General features: G+C 36.9%; 1 protein-coding gene across 3 annotated transcripts in view; it reads left to right on the forward strand.

Moving 5' to 3' along the window:
• FARP1 (FERM, ARH/RhoGEF and pleckstrin domain protein 1) overlaps window positions 1-18,767 on the forward strand; it is a 339,566-nt gene that overhangs the window by 282,941 nt on the left and 37,858 nt on the right. For all 3 annotated transcript variants that reach the window (XM_043998981.1, XM_043998982.1, XM_043998983.1), the window contains exon 16: window positions 972-1,105. In XM_043998981.1, the coding sequence (XP_043854916.1) occupies window positions 972-1,105 (134 nt within the window). The remainder of the gene's footprint in view (window positions 1-971; window positions 1,106-18,767) is intronic.

Raw genomic sequence — 18,767 nt, forward strand, 5'->3', positions numbered from 1 at the left:
GGTTGTGTCAGCTTGGAAAGAGATCTAAGAAGTCATAGAAGAGGTCTGGGAAGTCATCCAGTCCAGTGCTTTCATTTATTTTGGGAGCTTAAAATTTTTTTTTCTTTAAAAATTCTAGCCAATGACAAGTCAGATCAAATGCCCACACAAAACCAATTGGTCTAACGTTTGGGCTCTTCTAGGGCTCTTGGTTGGTCCTGTGCTGGGGATGACATTTCTTAAATTAATGACTTGAATAAAGGAGTAGATGAAATGATTATTAACCTTGCATCTAAAAACTTAGATTTGATGGAAAGAAAAACTTTGCAATAATTGACACTGTCCCAAAGTGGGATGGGCTTCCTCAAGAGATAACAGTTTTCCCCTAACTAGAGGTCTTTAAGCAAAGGCTGAACAATTATTTGGTGGCTATTCTTAGGGGGGATATTTTTTCCAAACTGGATTGGGCCAGATGGCTGCTAAGTTCTTTCTCAATTCTGAGATTCTGAGACACTTAGATTTATTTATCACTTTAAGGTTTACAAAATGCTCTCTTTTAAAAACAAAAGCAAAATGAGACCCTGTGAGCAATGATAGAGAGTGTATACATGGTGGATCATGCAACTAAGTATCTCTGTCATAAATCATGGCTTGAAGCAGATGCAGTCAGGTACAGACTGGGTTCGAGGAGCTTCCTGTTAAGAGATTTGGCCACCTTTTGACAATCAAATTCTCCCAAATTTAGAAAAGAGCTAAGAATAGAGAAATAGTACTTTTTACCTCCTTATGTGAAGGAGCTATACCTACCCATAATACTGTATCCATCCATATGGGAAATATACCTTGTGATAACGTCTTAAGTTATTAAAAATTTCATAGTGGATTGCTTTTAGCCTGTAATTTCATTTGATTATAGGTTTAATTCTATGTAAATTAAAAATTCATTCTTTAATCTTTACACACAGTATTTTGTTCTTTTCCCTTCCTTTTAGTGGTTTCAGAGCACAGTGAAGAAGGAAGAATTGATGCCCGAAACCCTCAAAAGTCTCATCTTCTCTAACTTTGAACCTTTGCACAAATTTCATATGAGTTTTCTCAAGGAAATTGAGCACAGACTTGCCCTTTGGTAAGGATAATCTTTTTTTGTTTATACCTCTTTCACCATACTGAGAAATTATTCATCACATTCCTAATTAGTCGACTGGAAATACTTGTTCATAAGAGGGTAAAATGAGAAAACCTGACTTCGTACCGGATTAATTGAGTTATCATAAAACCCATGTATTTTTTCAATTAATATTTTTAGGTTTTTGGTACATATATATTTTTTGTAATGAAAAACTAATTTTAGGATATGTAACGGTCTTACTGGATATAACTAGAAGGTTGCAGTTTTGTTGGCAGCATCCAAAGCATAGCTGTTAGGAATTTGCTCTCCATCAGACTAGAGTGGTGTACTCAACCATACTGATATAATCCACCCTCTTTATGGCCTGTTTAATCCAATGCTTGTTGGCCTAGACAGCCACAGTCAATACCTGGTACTTATTGTCCTCAACTTTCTTCATTGCTAACTCAGTGGTTGGAGAGAACTTGAAGGCATAATACCCCAACTTGTTCCTCCTAGGTCATTTTCTCCAAAAGTATTTGGGTTGCCTGAGGAGGCTTAGTGTCTTCTGAAGGTTGGAAACATTTGGATTTTCTTTTCACTGTGACACTGAGATGCCTTTTAATGTGCCCCATCTGAGAAAAAGAGTGATTCTTTCTTTCTTTCTTTTTTGTTTTTTAAGTGAGGCAATTGGGGTTAAGTGACTTGCCCAGGGTCACACAGCTAGTAAGTGTTAAGGGTCTGAGGCTGGATTTGAACTCAGGTACTCCTGACTCCAGGGCCGGTGCTCTATCCACTGCACCACCTATCTGCCCCGATTCATTATTTTAAAAAAATATTACTATGTTAAATAGTCCAAATAACAATAATCTCAGAAAAGCAAAAGAGACTATGAAAAACAGGACGGATCTTATGTTTTATATGGTATTCAATTTGACTTGTCATTGACTAGAATTTTTAAAGAAAATATATTTTTTTAAAGTCCCTCCCAAAATAAATGAAAGCATTGGACTAGATGACTTCTAAGGTTCCATTGATCCATATGTAGTAACTTGATATAAAGGATGATTTCATATCTGAATCTCTCTTGGACAGTATCCAGTGGTAGGTGGGAGAAGGGAGGTAGTATTTCTCATAGTTGAAAAAGATTGTCTCAAAAGCTTGTGTCTTGCCCCAAAGCATGGAGCACAAGATTTAACATACAAAGTTGTCAACAACCATCAAGTTGTGACCTGAATCAGCTATAGTGTTTATATAGGATTTTGTACAGATATAAGATCTTGATGTAAGATTCTGCTACCACTAGGTGTCCAGTGTGGCCTTCAGAAGTCAAATACACGCCAAGGACAAAAGGTGATACAACTGTGTAAAAAGAATCCTAAGCAAGAAAATCTAGCTTTCAGCTGAGAACAGCACATTCACATCCATATAAATCAGCTTTACCTAAAAAAAAAAAATATCAGAAGTTTGGCTTTTGGTTATTGTCGTGAATAAGGGAAAAATAAGTATATGTATACATTAAGCTGACTTAGTCTCAAAGGTGAATGGTTTTATTCAATCTGTCTCCATTGTATCTTTAAAAATTTATATAATAGGCAGCTAGATGGTGAAGGGGATAGAGAGTGGGAAAGGGTTTGAATCTTTCCTTGGATGCTAGCGGTGTGACCCTGGGCCAAGCAGTGTGCCTCAGTTTCCTTATCTATAAAATGGGGATAAGAGTGTGGAGACCAATTTTTAATTGGGGAGTGCTAGCTAAGTGGCTCGCTGCAATATTGGGGCAAGGAAGGAGATCAGCAGCCTCCCTCAAAACAGAACAAGATTTATTTTAACAAGAATGAACTTAAAAAAAAAAAAACAGAAACAGGATCAGTAGGATCAAGGGAAAGGAAATAAAATGGGGAAAGGGAAATTATAATACCTGAAAAAATACCACCGCCCAGGAATCAGCTGAGAATAGGCAGCATAATGCCTGTCGCTGTCCAGCTTCCACCTAGAATGCCCAATTCTCCTCCCCCAAACCTAGAAACACCCCACACAGTCCCAGCCAATGGGATGGCCACTCTGACAGTCACATGACTGTCCTCACTAGGTTTCCAATCATTATAATTTTGCCAGGCCCATGAATTCTCTATCTAGTACAATGACAATAACAGATATTTGAAATGATAAACAATTTATCAAAAAGAAATAAAACATCAGCGAGACTCAATATGTTCATTAATTGCCTTATAAATCAAGCAATAAGGTTCAATAACCCTTTCTAGAAGACAGAGCCATGTGCTCTTGGTGGAGAAGTTCTTCACCTGTAGGAGGAAAAGCTTGTTTAAGGTAAAAGCTTATAATGCTAGAATTTGGGGTACACCACATTTTTTAAACTGGTTCCCCAATTCTCTGCATGCCAAAGTGGCAGGGGTTTCTGAATCATCATTGATTCTTCTAATGCTATCATAATGACCGTTATGGTAGAAAATATGGAGTTCTTTAGCGTCTACTTTGTGCCACAAATTTGCCATAGAGGTTCATTCAACTGGTGAATGATTACATTCAGTTGGTTATGTTTGGCAAAGGCTACAATGGCATCGGCGAGTGGTGATGGTGCCAGAGCCCTGGCAACGGCTACAACCAGTGGGTGGAGTTTGCAGAGCCCCAGGCCAGTGCACACTGAGGCATAAAAACCTCAAATAACAATTAATTCTTTACAATAGTAACATCTATTTCATAGGGTTGTTGTGAGGATCAAATGAGTTAATGTATGTAAATCTTTACAAATCTTAAAGTATTCTATAAATGCTAGTTCTTCTAGGCATGATTATGATTTAGTTATGTTTAAAGCTACTCTTATTCTGCCTGAAAACTATAATACAATTCATAATGCCAGCTAACATCTATATAGCACTTTAAGGTTTTAAAAGGTGTTTTCTGTATGTCTGTCTATATAAGGTAGATGCTACTACTCATTTGCATTTTAGAGGCACTTAGGTGTCAGTGGGTTAAGTTCTGATTCTTGAGTCAGGAAAACTTGAGTTCAAATTCATCCTCAGACACTAACTAACCCTGGGCAAATCATCTTATCTCTGTTTGCCTTAGTTTCCTCAATTGTTAAATCAGGATAATAGCAGCACCTACCTTGTAGAATTGTTGGGAGGATCAACTGACATAATATTTGTAAAGTGTAAGCAATGTACTAAGGTACATTGCCTGGCACAGAGTAGGTGCTATAAAAATGCTTATTCCCTCCCAACCACTACTGGCCCCTTTACAGATGAGGAAATTAAAGATCAGAGAGCTAAAATGACTTCTCTAGGACTATACAGTCATTAAATGACTGTACAACTAAAACCCATTTTTTTTTTACTCCAGCCATTAATTTGACCAAATTGTATATCATTTCAGCTTAATTGGATATGTTTTTTTGTGGTCTTTTTTTTTTTCGGGGCAATGGGGGTTAAGTGACTTGCCCAGGGTCACACAGCTAGTAAGTGTCAAGTGTCTGAGGTGGGATTTGAACCCAGGTACTCCTGAATCCAGGGCCGGTGTTTTATCCACTGCGCCACCTAGCTGCCCCTTAGTTGGATATGTTATCTTCAGAGTACAAGAGAACTATTCTTTCACTTGGCAGATGTTTCAAGATCTAAAATGAGAAGTGTAGACTAAATCCACTGAGTTGTTTTCTCAACCTTCCTCTATCTTGGAAGCCAACAATTCCATCATAGAAAGGTTTTTAGGTTTAGCAAGGTGTTTAAATCTTTCTCAAACTAAATATCCACGTAGATCCACACTTTGTAGATTATATGAATAGGATTACAAGTGTAGCTTTTGAAGGCAGCTACTAGATGGTACAGTGGATAGAGTGCTGGGCCTGGAGTCTAGAAGACTCATCTTCTTGAGTTCAAATCTAGCCTCAGACACTTACTAGCTGTGTGAACCTGGGCAAATCATAACCCTGTTTGCCTCAGTTTTCTCATCTGTAAAATGAGCTGGAGAAGGTAATAGCAAACCACTCCAATATCTTTGCCAAGAACACCCCAAATGAGGTCACAAAAAAATCAGACGTGAATAAAAGTGACTGAACAATGCCTTTCTTTATGTGTCAAGTATTTACATTTATTGATATATTTTGTTTAATACCACAGACACTTCAAAAAAAACCTCACCAACCCCGCCTTACAAATTTTGTTCCCAGAAAATAGAGATGTATGCCTTTCTTTCACAGTATGATACTTATAGGGGATGGTTTTAATCGATTGGTTCCCTTTACCTGCTGATTTTATTTACATTTTTTTCTGCTGTTGTATATATTAATCCTTTGGTTCTTCTTTCTCCAATTTATGCTATTTCACTCAAGTCTATTCATGTTTTTTGGAATTCATAGTTCTAATTCCTTATAGCACAGTGACATTTAATTACAGTGCCGTAACATAATTTAAATCTTGCCCAATCATTGGAACATATTTTGTTTCTAGCTTTTTGTTTCCACAAACGGTGCTGCCAAGAAGTTTTTGTCTGTATAGATCTTTTCTTGCTGGTAATAACTTCCTTTAGTACTCAGTAGTAGAATACTGAGGTAAAAGTGTAGGAAAATTTTTATAATTTTTCTTGCATAAATCTAAATTGTTTTACAATTTACAATTTACAATTTACAATTTTACAATCAATCAGCAAGCATTTTTTAAAAAAATTTTTAAAAAAAATTTTAAACCATTTTAATTTAAAATTTTGAGTTCCAAATTCTACCCCATCTTTCCTCCCTTTTCTCTCCCTTCCCTCCTTTCCCCCCTGCCTAAGGCTGTACACAATCAGATGTACAATCATGTAAAACATTTCCATATTAGTAATATTTTACAAGATGACTTGAATTAAAAGAAAGTGAAAAACAACAAGCTTCAGTCTGTATTCAGACAATATCAGTTTTTTCTCTGGAGTCCTTTGGGATTGTTTTGCATAATCATATTGCTGAGAATAGCTAAGTCATTCACAGTTCTTCATCATACAATATTGCTCTTTGTACAACAGTCTCCTGGTTGTCTTGACTTTGTACCTTTGTATCAGTTCATGTAAGTATTCCCAGGTTTTTCTGAAATCATCCTGCTTGTCATTTCTTATAGAACAATAATATTCCGTCACAATCATATACTAAAACTTGTTCAGCCATTCGAGGGTTGATGGGTGTCCCCTAGATTTCCAAATTCTTAGCTGCCACAAAAAGAGCTTCAGCAAACATTTCTTAAATGCTTGGTGGGAGGGGGAGTGGGGGAGGGCAGCCAAAAATAGTCCCTGCCCTCAAGGCTGCTTACATTCTAATGGGAGAAAATTGAAACTTTTCTTAACTCCATTAGTAGAGAATCCACTTATTTGTCTTCCTGTGTTTTCCCACAAGCTACCAATTTTGCTATCTTGATGAGTATTTAGTGATGTTTAGTATTAATTTGCATTTATCTGATTATTTGTGATTGTGAACTTTTTTTTCAGGTGGTTTGTCATAGTTCTTACTACTTGAAAAAACTTTTTTATTTGACTTATCTTTTTTATTGAAAGAAAACTTTCTGCTGGAGAAATTTGTCAGTTCAAATTGTGAATGTCAGATTTAATCACAAATAGATTATATACACAGATTTTTCCCAATCTGTATCTTTTCTTCTTGCTGCATTAATTATTCAATAAGAGCTCTGATTTAACTCCTTGTCTCTTCCTTCAATTCTTTTTTTTTTTTAAGCATTTATCAGGTATCTAATATGTGCCAAGTACTATGCTAAGCACCTTGCAAATATTATCTCATTTGACCCTTGCAAAAGCCCCAGGTAGTCTAAGGTGCTAATATTACCCCAATTCTGAAGTTGAGGAAACTGAAGGAAAAAAAAGACAGTGGTTTAATGACTTGCCCAAAATCACATGGCTTGGAAATGACTGAGGTTAGTTTTGAACTCAGGTCTCCCAGTGCTCTAGCCACTGTGACACCTAGCTGCCTTTTCTTATTACTTTTGAGATTCTGTCGAACATTCCATTTTCTTTTCTTTGGTTCTGATTGTAGTTATTGTAGAATTGTTTTCTTATTTGGGAGATTTATTCTAGTATTATTTTATTACATGGTATTAATTCATTTTATAAATAGCTTTTCTTTACCTACTCATTTTTCTCTAGGATGATTATTCTATATAAATTTCTTTTCCCCTCTTTTTTTGTGTCATTCTTTGTTTTTCATAAGCTTTTTCTAGATATTTTCAGAGAGTCCATAAATTTAGATACAACCTCTAATTTAGTCATTTTGCTGGGAGGTAAAGGCTTCATCTTGATAAGAGGAAAAAAACTTATAACAATTGATGCTATATAGGAATGGGCACAGATAGTTTTTAAGATATTCCTCATCAGTGGAGATGTTTAAACTAAGCCTGGTTGATCGTGTTTCTGGCTTCCTCAAGAAAGATTTTTTTCATTGAGTGGGAAATTACTAAGATCCTTATTACACCAAGGTTCTATGATCTCCATTTTATAGTCAAAACCCAGAGTTGCTTGGGAAGAGACATTAAACATGAAGTTAGTGATCACCAGAGAGATTTATGTCCTTCATAAAAAGCATTTTCATCTATTCTTAATTAAGACTTCTAAAGCACATGTCTCAAATGCTTGAGAATGGACTAGAAATTAATTTTGTTTTTGTTTTGGCTTGTTTTGGTTTTTTTCAGGGCAATGAGGGTTAAGTGACTTGCCCAGAGTCACACAACTAGTAAGTGTCAAGTGTCTGAGGCCAGATTTGAACTTAGGTCTCCCTAAATCCAGAGCCGGTGCTTTATCCACTGCGCCACCTAGCTCCCCCTAGAAATTAAATTTAAAGTTTACTTAGTATCAGGAGCACCTCAGAATATGGAACCATGTTATTAAATTCATAACATCAGTAACCTGTGTGTACATGTACATTAGGATATGTAATAAACCTTTGTCAATAGTAGGAAGCTTCTGGGGCAGATACATAGCAGGAAGCAACTCCAGGGTTCAAATAAACACACCTGTTTACATCCCTAAGCACTAGTGGATACTCCCAAGTAAATACACCTGGCTAGAGCAAAAAAAGATTCCACAAAGTTGCCTTCTCACTAGAAAAGCCTAGCTAATACTATTTCTTCAAAAGCAAAGGAACAGGTTTGGTGACTTCTGAAAACAGTGAAACTACTTGAAAAGGTTCATTGTTTGTTCGGTTTTTTCTCTTGTCCTATTCCAAAGTCTAATTGTGGTGTGGAGGTAACACTGAGCTCTGGAGGGCTATGCCTCCAGAATCCTAGTTCTGGAAGGCCCTAACAAGCTGGAAGAATTTTAAGTATAAGCCTATCAGTCAACTAAAAAGATGAAACAATTAATAATTTTAGCAAAGTAGCTGTAAATGCACTTAAATTATCAGCATTCCTATGTATCACAAACAAAACTCTGCAAGAAGAGATATCACACTTAAAATAACTCTAGGGGGCAATTAGGTGGCACAGTGGATAAAACACCAGCCCTGGATTCAGGAGGACCTGAGTACAAATCCAGCCTCAGACACTTGACACTTTCTAGCTGTGTGACCCTGGGCAAGTCACTTAACCCTCATTGCCTGGCCCCAAAATTAAAAAAAATAACTCTAGACAGTATAAAATACCTGGAAGTACATGTGCCAAAACAACTATATAACTATATATACAAAACTATATATGTAAATCTACATATACAAAATTATAACAGGAACCATATGAACAAAATTATAAAAAACTTTTTATACAAACACAATCAGATTTAAATAGTTGGAGGAATATTAATTATCCATGGGTAGGAAGGGCCAATATAATAAAAATCACAATTTTATCCAAACAAATTTATATATTCAACTCCATCCCAATTAAATTACCAAAAAATTATTCTAGTGAATTAGAAAAAATAACAACAAAATTCATTTGGAAAAACAAAAAAAAATCAAGAATATCATAGGAAATAATGGGTAAAAAATGTAAAGGAAGGAGGCTTAGTAGTACCAGATTTTATATTATAAGGTAGTAATTATCAAAACTATCTGGTACTAGCTAAGAAATAGAAAGGTAGATCAAGGAGTAGAATAGACGTATAATTTACAGCAGCTAATAAATATGATAATCAGAAAATTGGCCAGCATGTAATGGGTTTTCCTGGCCAACATAACTGAAGAACAGTATCTACGGAAGTACAGAGGCAGTTGCCATATGGATAAAATAAAATCCTTGAAGCATCAGGATTCACCTATTTGGTGGAAGAAGAGTAAGCTATTTGCAAACCTTGGCATTAGGCTTATATTTCCAAACTCTAGTCCAAAAATGACTGCTGTCCTGGCTCTGTTAATAACTGGGTGAAGACTGTTTTTTTTTTTTAAACTGAGAGGAGTGACTCTTTGGTTAAATAATTGTAGCAATATTTAAAAATATATAAATAACAAAAATTATTTTTCAGGTTTTTGGAAATTAGGAGTTTTTGAGTTCCTTTAGTTTTGGGGTTTTGTTGTTTTTTGTTGTTGTTGTTGTTTTGTTTTGTTTTTTGCAGGACAATGAAAGTTAAGTGACTTGCCCAGGGTCACACAGTTAGTAAGTATCAAGTGTCTGTGGATTTGAACTCAGGTCCTCCTGAATCCAGGGCCAGTGCTTTATCCACTGGGCCACCTAGCTGCCCTTAAGTTCCTTTAGTTTTTAATTCATTGGAGTGAGGGACTCTCAGAAACCTCCAAATTTCATAGTAATGGATAAAATATGTGGTTGGTATAAGGCTACAATATATCACCAATGATGTTTCATCAAGGACAAGGAAAAAGGAGATGGGCTTGTAGCCTACTGAGAGCATAGGAGATAATGGACAGACATACCAAGTGTTGTCGTCCTAGTCATATCCAAAAAATTTAAAAGACCTACAGAAAGTTTTCATTGAGTTAAGGGAATTCACTGTGGAAGACTGATGGAAAGGCATGCATGCTAATTGTATGGGATGGTTAAAAAAGAGATAACACAATCTGCATCAGAAGAGAGAGCACCTACAACCAAGGAGATCTCATGCCCACTGAAGGAACTGAGAGAATTGTAGGGAACTTAATGCATAAGGTCTTGACTTGAGGTTAGAGGAAAAAAGTTGCTTCTGTTATAATCAAGTCTGATTTCTTTTCTTTTTCTTTTTTGTGGGGTAGTGAGGATTAAATGACTTGCCCAGGGTCAGACAGCTATTAAGTGTCAAGTGTCTGAGGCTGGATTTGAACTCAGGTCCTCCTGAATCCAGGGCCGGTGCTTTATCCACTGTGCCACCTAGCTGCCCCTCTGCTTTCTTTTCTGTCAGGCTTCTACTTTAATAGATTAAATTGGGCTGAACTGAGTGCTCAAGATACTTAGGAATAGTTTAAGCTTTATCCTTTGATCATACAAAACATTTGGCTATGAATGTTTCCTGATATTAGCTTCCCTAGCCTGATATATTTCCCTATCTTTGTACATAAACCAAATATTACTTTGTTTTTTTAATCTGAAATTTTAATTTTTTAAAAATCTATTGCTATCATCTCATTTTACAAAATCTTTATCAGGGAAATTAGACAAGTTTTAAAAATCAAGAAAAGACACAAAGAAATTATGACAGTGCCGGCCTCCACAACGGGAGAGTTTGGGAATTGTGACTAAATGGGAGTGAATTCAGCTATGCTAGAAATACAAATAAAATAAATGGATTTTCATGGTTTGGAGATTTCCCCCATCAATATTTAAATTATATCATATTTGTGTTCATTAAGTACTTTTGGACATTTTTTCTTTAGCTTGACTCCCTGTCAAGTTAGAACAAAGGGTACCATTTTACAATATTTGTGATCTTTTTTTTATTGCTGTAATAACTTAAGGAAGAGGAAAAATATACTTCCCCCTCCTTCCCTCACTATGTAGTTTCTTTTTAAACAGTGTGGGCTGTTTGGCACTCATTCCTTTGACAAGTGCATCTTGTGAAAGCACTTCCTCCTCCCTCTTCACTTAGGGAAGCTTTTGTTATTCTTAAAATCTTATGTTGCATCTTAGAAGCTTTTGGGAAATCAGATTTTTCTCTCTGTTTTCTTAACCTTCTGGTAGTGTCTGGGAAATTATCGAGGCATAGTGGGGTTTTTCCTATCCTCTCTGGCCTAAAACCAGGCCAGAAGTTGGATTCGGTACCTAAAGCTGAGAAGGCTCACACATTACAGCTTGAGCTTATCATCTATGCAGCAAATGTTTCCAAAGAGGTTTTAAAATGATTCCAGCATGGCATGAGGAGATCTTTGCTATGGTAAAACTCACTTAAAAGGGGTCAGAATCCTTCACTGCTCTGAAAGTTGGTGGTACTAATGTGCAGAGCAGCTTTTACCACTCCAGCCAACTTATTCTTTGTTTCTTAGAGTCTTTCATGGAGAAAAGGTTAAGGAAGTAAAAGGTTACCAAGGATCATCAAACTACCCACTAATTCCTTTAGTCTGCACTATGACACTAACATTGAAATGTTATCAAGTTATGTTTCAGGTTAGGGGTGGAGGTACCTCCTTACTCATTCCTCATACTCTACATATTACATCCACGTGTCCCTCCCTCCACAGTGGATCCCAACTCATATCTTCTTTCTGTACTCCACAACCTATCATGTTATATACCAGGCTGAGTGATGCAATAAATCATCCCAATTCAAATATTAATGCTGTTCAAACATTATAGTTTTTATAACTTCATATCAAGCTTTGGCCAGTCTCTTGGAGTGTTTACATTCAGACTATATTCATGTCTTTGTAAGGAGTTTGCCAGAAGCAGGTAGGCAAGTTTCCTTGGCAAACACTTTAAAAGTGCCTCTTGGGGTGACTGCCAATTATTTCAAGGACAACAGCAGAAAATGGTATGAAAATCTGGTTAGGATCACAGTAGTTCTATGCCAGGGGAATGAAATGAATGAGATTCTTTTCAGTCTCCTCATGCAGCTGGGAAAGAAAATATTCTATATCCCTCCTAACTCTCCTTTCTTCTCTGGTGGGGGTGGCTGTGGGAATGGGAAATGAAAGCATTGTTTCTTCACCTGTTGTGGCTGTGATTCCCTACTAGCAAGAGTGAGCTAATTGGATGACTGAAGCTACTTTGGGCCAAACAGTGAGGTTTCTAAATAAATAAATTCAGTTCAGCAAATGTTTGTTGAGTGCTGACTGTGTGAATACAAACACAGAGATGAAAATGAAACGCTTCCTGCCCTTAATAAACTTATGTTTTACTGTTTTTATTACAACAGTTAGTAGTAGTAGTAGTAGTAGTAGTAGTAGTAGTAGTAGTAGTAGTAGTAGTAGTAGTAGTAGTAGTAGTAGTAGTAGTAACAACAACATTTGCAAAGAATTTAGTTTGTCAGGCAGTATACATGCATGATTTCTCTGTGAGGCCAATACTGCAGGTGCTATAATCCTTATTTTTCTTTTCTTTTTTCTTTTTTTCGAGCCAGTGAGGGTTAAGTGACTTGCCTATGGTCACCCAGTTAGTAAGTGTCAAGTGTCTGAGGCCAGATTTGAATTCAGGTCTTCCTGAATCCAGGACCGGTGCTTTATCTACTGTACCACCTAGCTGCCCCCTCATCCCCATTTTTCAAATGATGAAACAGGGGTTAAGCTTAGGACTAATTTCACTATGCAAATGCTGCTTCTTCCACGTGTACACAAATAAGTAAATACAAGATAATCTGAAAAGGACAAGGGCACTAATGATAGGGAGAATCAAGAAAAGCACCTGATAAGTATAAAGTGGTACCTGAAGGATGGATTTAATATGCAAACTTTTTATTTTAATATGTAAACCTTTAAGTGTCATGTCATTGCTATTGTTAGCCTATTTTGTATAGTGGATGAACGGCTTGGGAAGTTATTTCTTTTATGTTTTGACTTACTAAGTTAGTGGCAGGATCAGAATCACCAGAATTAGCCAGATACAGCCTTTTCTATGCTTTATAAAGGGAAAGGAGCCAGTAAGGACCCCAAAGTTGTTGTTGGTGGTTGTTTTTTTGTTTGTTTGGTTTTTTTGGTTTTGGTTTTGGTTTTTTTGCGGGGCAATGGGGGTTAAGTGACTTGCCCAGGGTCACACAGCTAGTAAGTGTCAAGTGTCTGAGGCCAGATTTGAACTCAGGTACTCCTGAATCCAGAGCCGGTGCTTTATCTATCCACTGCGCCACCTAGCCGCCCCAGTTGGTGGTTGTTTTTAAAGAACAATTCACAGAAATGGGAGTCAGGTAATAATTGTTGATAAAACTTGCTGTGCTGCTTTTTAGTTGCGTCTAACTCTTCATGACTCTATTTGGGATTTTTTTGGCAAAGATGCTGGAATGGTTGGCCATTTCCTTCCCCAGCTCATTTTACAGATGAGGAATGGAGGCAAACAGAGTTAAGTGACTTGTCCAGGGTCACACAGCTAGGAAGACTATGAGGCCAGATTTTAACTCTTGAAGATGAGTCTTCCTGATTCTAAGCCCAGAACTCTGTCCACTGTGACAGAGTTTGAACTAATGGCTAGGGTGGGGGAACAATGGACAAGTCTTGGGGATTGGAAAAAGAGACAGTGGGGTGATGTTGAGTGTGGAAATTTCCTTATTGTAAGGAAGACTGGTGAGCAAAGAGGGAGGGGGTTCTATCCCTTAGGGCTAGTGAATGGAAGGAGAGTTGATTGATACTTTTCTATACCTATTCTGATTTACCGCCCCAGTCAAGTAGGGCCTTCATTTACTACTTCCTTGGAGTCCAGAATGATGACCCAAGATTTCACTGCTTTTCTCTTTCACTTGTCCTGAAAATACATTGAGAGAGTTTATAGAAAATGGAATGGCACTATAACCCATATTCATTTATAAAAACTAAACATCCATCCTTGTCAGAGTATCCCAGACAGGAAAACCCTTGGGCCAGAAATATTTCCACCTGAACTACATCAAATTAGAACCATAATGCAGCCAACATTTACATAGCACTCTGAGAGATGTTTTCATTACATATACGTACATATATATAATTTTCTCCTAATGACAGCTGTATTTCAGAGTTGGTCATAATGAAGTTGAAATAGTCCTGGATTTGGTATCGGATGACTTCAGCTAATCACTATATGTCTTTAGGCAAGACCCCACTCTACTGAGCCTCATCTAGAAAATGAGAGGGTTGTACTAGAGATGTTTCCAAGCTATCTTCTAGTTTTCTAGTTCTAAATACTACAATTATATTTTCCCCCTAAGGGCAAAACATAATTGTAAAATATACTTTATACTTAGTTCCTTGTTACCTAATTATACACCATCCATATTTTCAAAAATGCTTTCCTTTTTAAAATTATTGTATCTTTGTGGAAAAGAATAAAACAAGGGCAGAGGTGATAATTCGTTTGAAAATAAGAAAACAAGGCCACAAGAAGTTAAATATTTTCTCTTTTAATATGATCTTAAGCATTAAACATAGAATATTTAAGGTGGTATGCAAAACTGAACTTCTATTGCACAGTTTTTCTAAGCTATATATTTAATTTAAAACAGTGTTCTTCCTCTACTCCAGCATTCTGCTTCTCATAATATGATCTTTACATTAGGCTTCTTAATGTGGGATCCATATATAAATGGACACAAATGTGACTTTATTTCAATATAATTATATTAATTATATTGAAATATATAATATGATTAGTTAATTGTATTATTAATATATAATATAATTAATTAATTCAATACAAATATCATTGTATTTTGGTATAATTTGAAACTCTATGTATCTTATGTTATACATTTTTAAATTAATTCTGCAAATTAGTCCCCAGACTTTACCTATTTTCCACAGGGGTCTGCAACACATACACACACAAAATGAAGGATCTCCTCTGTAATATTTCAATTGTTCATTTGTTTCGGGTGTGTCCAACTCTTCATGACCCCATTTGGAGTTTTCTTGGCAAAGATACTGGAGTGGTTTGCCATTCCCTTCTTCAGCTCATTTGACAGATGAGGAAACTGAGGCAAACAGACTTAAGTGACTTTCCAGGGGTCATAGGCCATATTTGAACTCAGGAAGATGAATCTTATTGACTCCAGGACCTGCAGTTTCAGTATCCTCTTTAATTGGTAAAGAATCTACTTAAACCCTCCAGAAAAGCACATTTTAAACTTATTGCATTAGAAAACTACATTCCCAGAGGGAGGCCCTATCTTCAGGCTTATTACATTTTATAGGATAGTTCTGTGACTTTATTGCAGACAAGGTCATCATTACCTAGTAAATTTCGTTTCTTTCACGGTTTTGAATAGACTTTATGTTGACCATAACTAAGAGGAAGGGTGCAGAGTGAAGTAGGGGGCTATGTTTGATTTAGCCTGGTTTATTTTCCCCTGATTCCTACTGCTTCATGACTCTTTCCCAGAAGCCTGAAGAAATAATGCATAGTGATAATATGGTATACTCCTGCTTGGGACACAGCTCTACACTATTGTATTTTAAAACACTTTAGAGATAAACTTAGTTCATTTTTAAGAGTCCAGAATGTGATTCCTTATTGGCAAATAGCTGCCCTTTTTATTATCTAACTCAATGACTGAGCAAATTACTTAATCATATCTCTCTCTCTCTCTCTCTCTCTCTCCCTCTCCCTCCCTCCCTCCCTCCCTCTTTCCTGAACAGGTTGATAAATTAGACCTTTAAGGTCTCCCAGCCCACCAGTTTTTACATGATATAAACACTTTCTCTCTTGTTTGTTCTTCTTTATTGAGTTCATTGTTGAGTTATATACTAGCTGTAAAATATTCAAACAGGGTCAGGATGTTTTGAAAATAGGGATCTATTTTTTTTTCTGCTTGCTAAGAAGAGGAGGGAAGAGAAAAAGCATTTCTGTAGAACCTTTTATGGTGCCAGGCATTGTGCGAAGTGCTTTTTCCAAATATTTCATCCTTACAACCACCCTGTGAGGTAGGCACTGTCCCTATCCTCACTTTATTTTTGAGGAAACTGAAGTAAACAGAGGTTAAATGGTTTGCCCAGGGTCACAGCTACTAAGCATCTGTGGCCAGATTTGAATTCTTATCTTCCTAACTCCTGGGCCAGAGAGCCACCTCCAAACATTGTATTTGCTCACAGATGAGTGCTCAATTAATTATAACACACAAGTCCTAGTGTGTGGCATTTATAAGGCCCGTTAAGTTAGGCCTCCCCTGATTTTCTCATGCTGACAATGCCAAACAAATGCTTTTGCTGTGGGCAGTTCCTTTATTGCAACAGTACATATTTGCATCAACGAGTTCTCAGGGCAAATAGGCTTTCTCTACAAGGACTTTTTTCACTTGTGGGGTCAACATCCGGAGGATGTTATAAGTCCCTTTTCATGTTATTCACAACAAACATGACCTTTTCACAGTTGTTCACAGCAGAATCAACGCTGGGGTGATTTGGTTGTTTCTCTGGTTATGTTTTTAGAGCATTGAGTTTTTGGTTTTGATTTCTAGAGTTTTGAGGTAAGTAATGGAGGAAAAATGAAATTAGCAAGATTTCTCCACATTTGAAGCCACATAATGACCTAAGGACATGTGGACTGACTGCTTTATGTGCCTAGGGATGACAAAAGGCCTGGGGTGTGGGTGGGGAAAGACTTTTGCTTGATGTACAAAAGAATTCTTTGAAAATTGCCTATAAAAGGCTCAGTCTAGTTTCTTTCCTCTCTAAGTTGTGATAAGCATCTGAAGTCAAGATCTAGTTTTTGAGAGTTTAGTAAATGAATAGGAAACATTTTGTTGTTGTTTGTTGAGCTCTCGTGCTATTCTCTCACCTTCCCTGGTGACCTCATCATCTGGCTATTTTTTTTTCCTTACTTAACATTCTTGGCTCATGCTAATAATGATCTTTATGCTTTTGCTTCCTGGTTCTATAAACTCCAACTCCTTACCCTGTACAGCACTAACTTCTAAAAGTAAGTGTTTGTTGAACTGAATTCCTTACTCTTGCCAAACCTGGGTTCATCTGCACCAGCAGATCAACAAACATTTAGTAAACACTTACTGCACATACACCATGTCCCGCTAGGACACTGGGAACAAAAATACAACGAATGAAACAATTACTACTTAAAACAAGCTTACATTCTACTGGGAAAAATGTGTGTGTGTGTGTGTGTGTGTGTCTGTGACACATATATTTATAGATACACTTGTATATTGAAATACAGATCTAAGCATATATGTGTACATGTTTGTGTATAAATATATGTACATACAGGAATAAAATGTAAAGATAGTAAGTACAAAGGAGGGAGGGAGGGAGGGCACTAGTGGAAAGGCTTCATCTAACAAGGTTGTTTCTGAGTTGTATCTCAAAAGTTGCCACAAGGAGGTGAGAGGTGATGAGGGTCTCCACTAAGATAATAGATGTATGAGTGGAGAGAAGTGGTTGGATATAGTAGATATGATGGAGGTAAAATCAGCAAGACTTGAAAACAGATTAGGTATGTGTGGTGAGGGAAGTACAGGACACTGCTAAGGTTAAGAATAGAGGAAAATGGAAGAATGGCGGTACCTTTAGCAGAATAGGGGAAGCCTGGCAGAAAAGTGGTTTGGGGGGAAAAAGACAATGAATTCGGTTTTGGACACGTTGAATTTGGGATGTCTCTGGAACATCATGCCCTCAATCCTTTCAATGTTCCTTGTTCTCCTGGTCCACTAACCCAGTCTAGCTTTACTTTTCTCCCTAACCAGTCTTGCCCTCTTCTTTCCAAGACTAATACCTCTCCCAGGTGGTATTGACCCTAAATCCCTTGACATCTCCAGAACTTGGCTAACATTTCTCCTACTTTCTCTAAGATCTTCACTCTATCTTTATTTGTTATTTCTGTTAATCAAACAAGCAACAAGCATTTATTAAGCTCCTGTATCCCCGGAACTATGCTGAGTGTTGTGCATCCAAAGATAAAAATTAAATAGTCCCTGTACTAAAGGAGTTTACATTGTTTTAGGGAAAAATATATGTATGTGTGTGTGCATACATGTGTGCATAGGCACGCGCGCACACACACACGCGCACACACACACAGACACTACTGTTTTGGTGCTGGGAATACAAAGGCAAAAAACAAAACAGTTTCTCACCACTAAGAACCTGTGTCCTATAGGGTCAGGAAAGCACAGACTTCCTGGCTTTTCTTCTTGAAATAGTCCATTTTATTTTTAGAGAGCTCTAATTATTAAGATGTTCTTTCTTATAGTGAGCCAAAATTAACATTTCTGCAGTTTTTATCCATTGGCCCAGCACCTGCCCTGGGGGAAGGAAATTAACATAAATCCATCAGTATTATGCTGGTAAATTTTTAATAATTAGATCTCAAAAAAATTGTGCCCATGACAGTTTTAAGTTTAATATGCATTATTAACATTTTTCCTGTCACTTTTTAAGTCTAGACAGTCAACAAAACAAGAAATCCGGCTCTGATTTGTAGCATCTGCCAGTTTCTGAAGTGTAAACGTTCACACTGAAAATCTAACAATCACCTCTTGTGAAACCGTTCAAGCTGGCCCTAGCACATTCCCAGCAGTTCCTCTTCCACATATATATCTTTCGAATATTTGAAGACAGCCATATTATTCCCACTGTCATCTTTCCAAACTTCGAATTCTTAATTCCTTCAAGTGATGCTCATATGAAATCATCCTGGTCACTTTT

Source organism: Dromiciops gliroides, chromosome 3, assembly GCF_019393635.1.
Source record: "Dromiciops gliroides isolate mDroGli1 chromosome 3, mDroGli1.pri, whole genome shotgun sequence".
In the NCBI taxonomy this organism is placed as follows: Eukaryota; Metazoa; Chordata; class Mammalia; order Microbiotheria; family Microbiotheriidae; genus Dromiciops; species Dromiciops gliroides.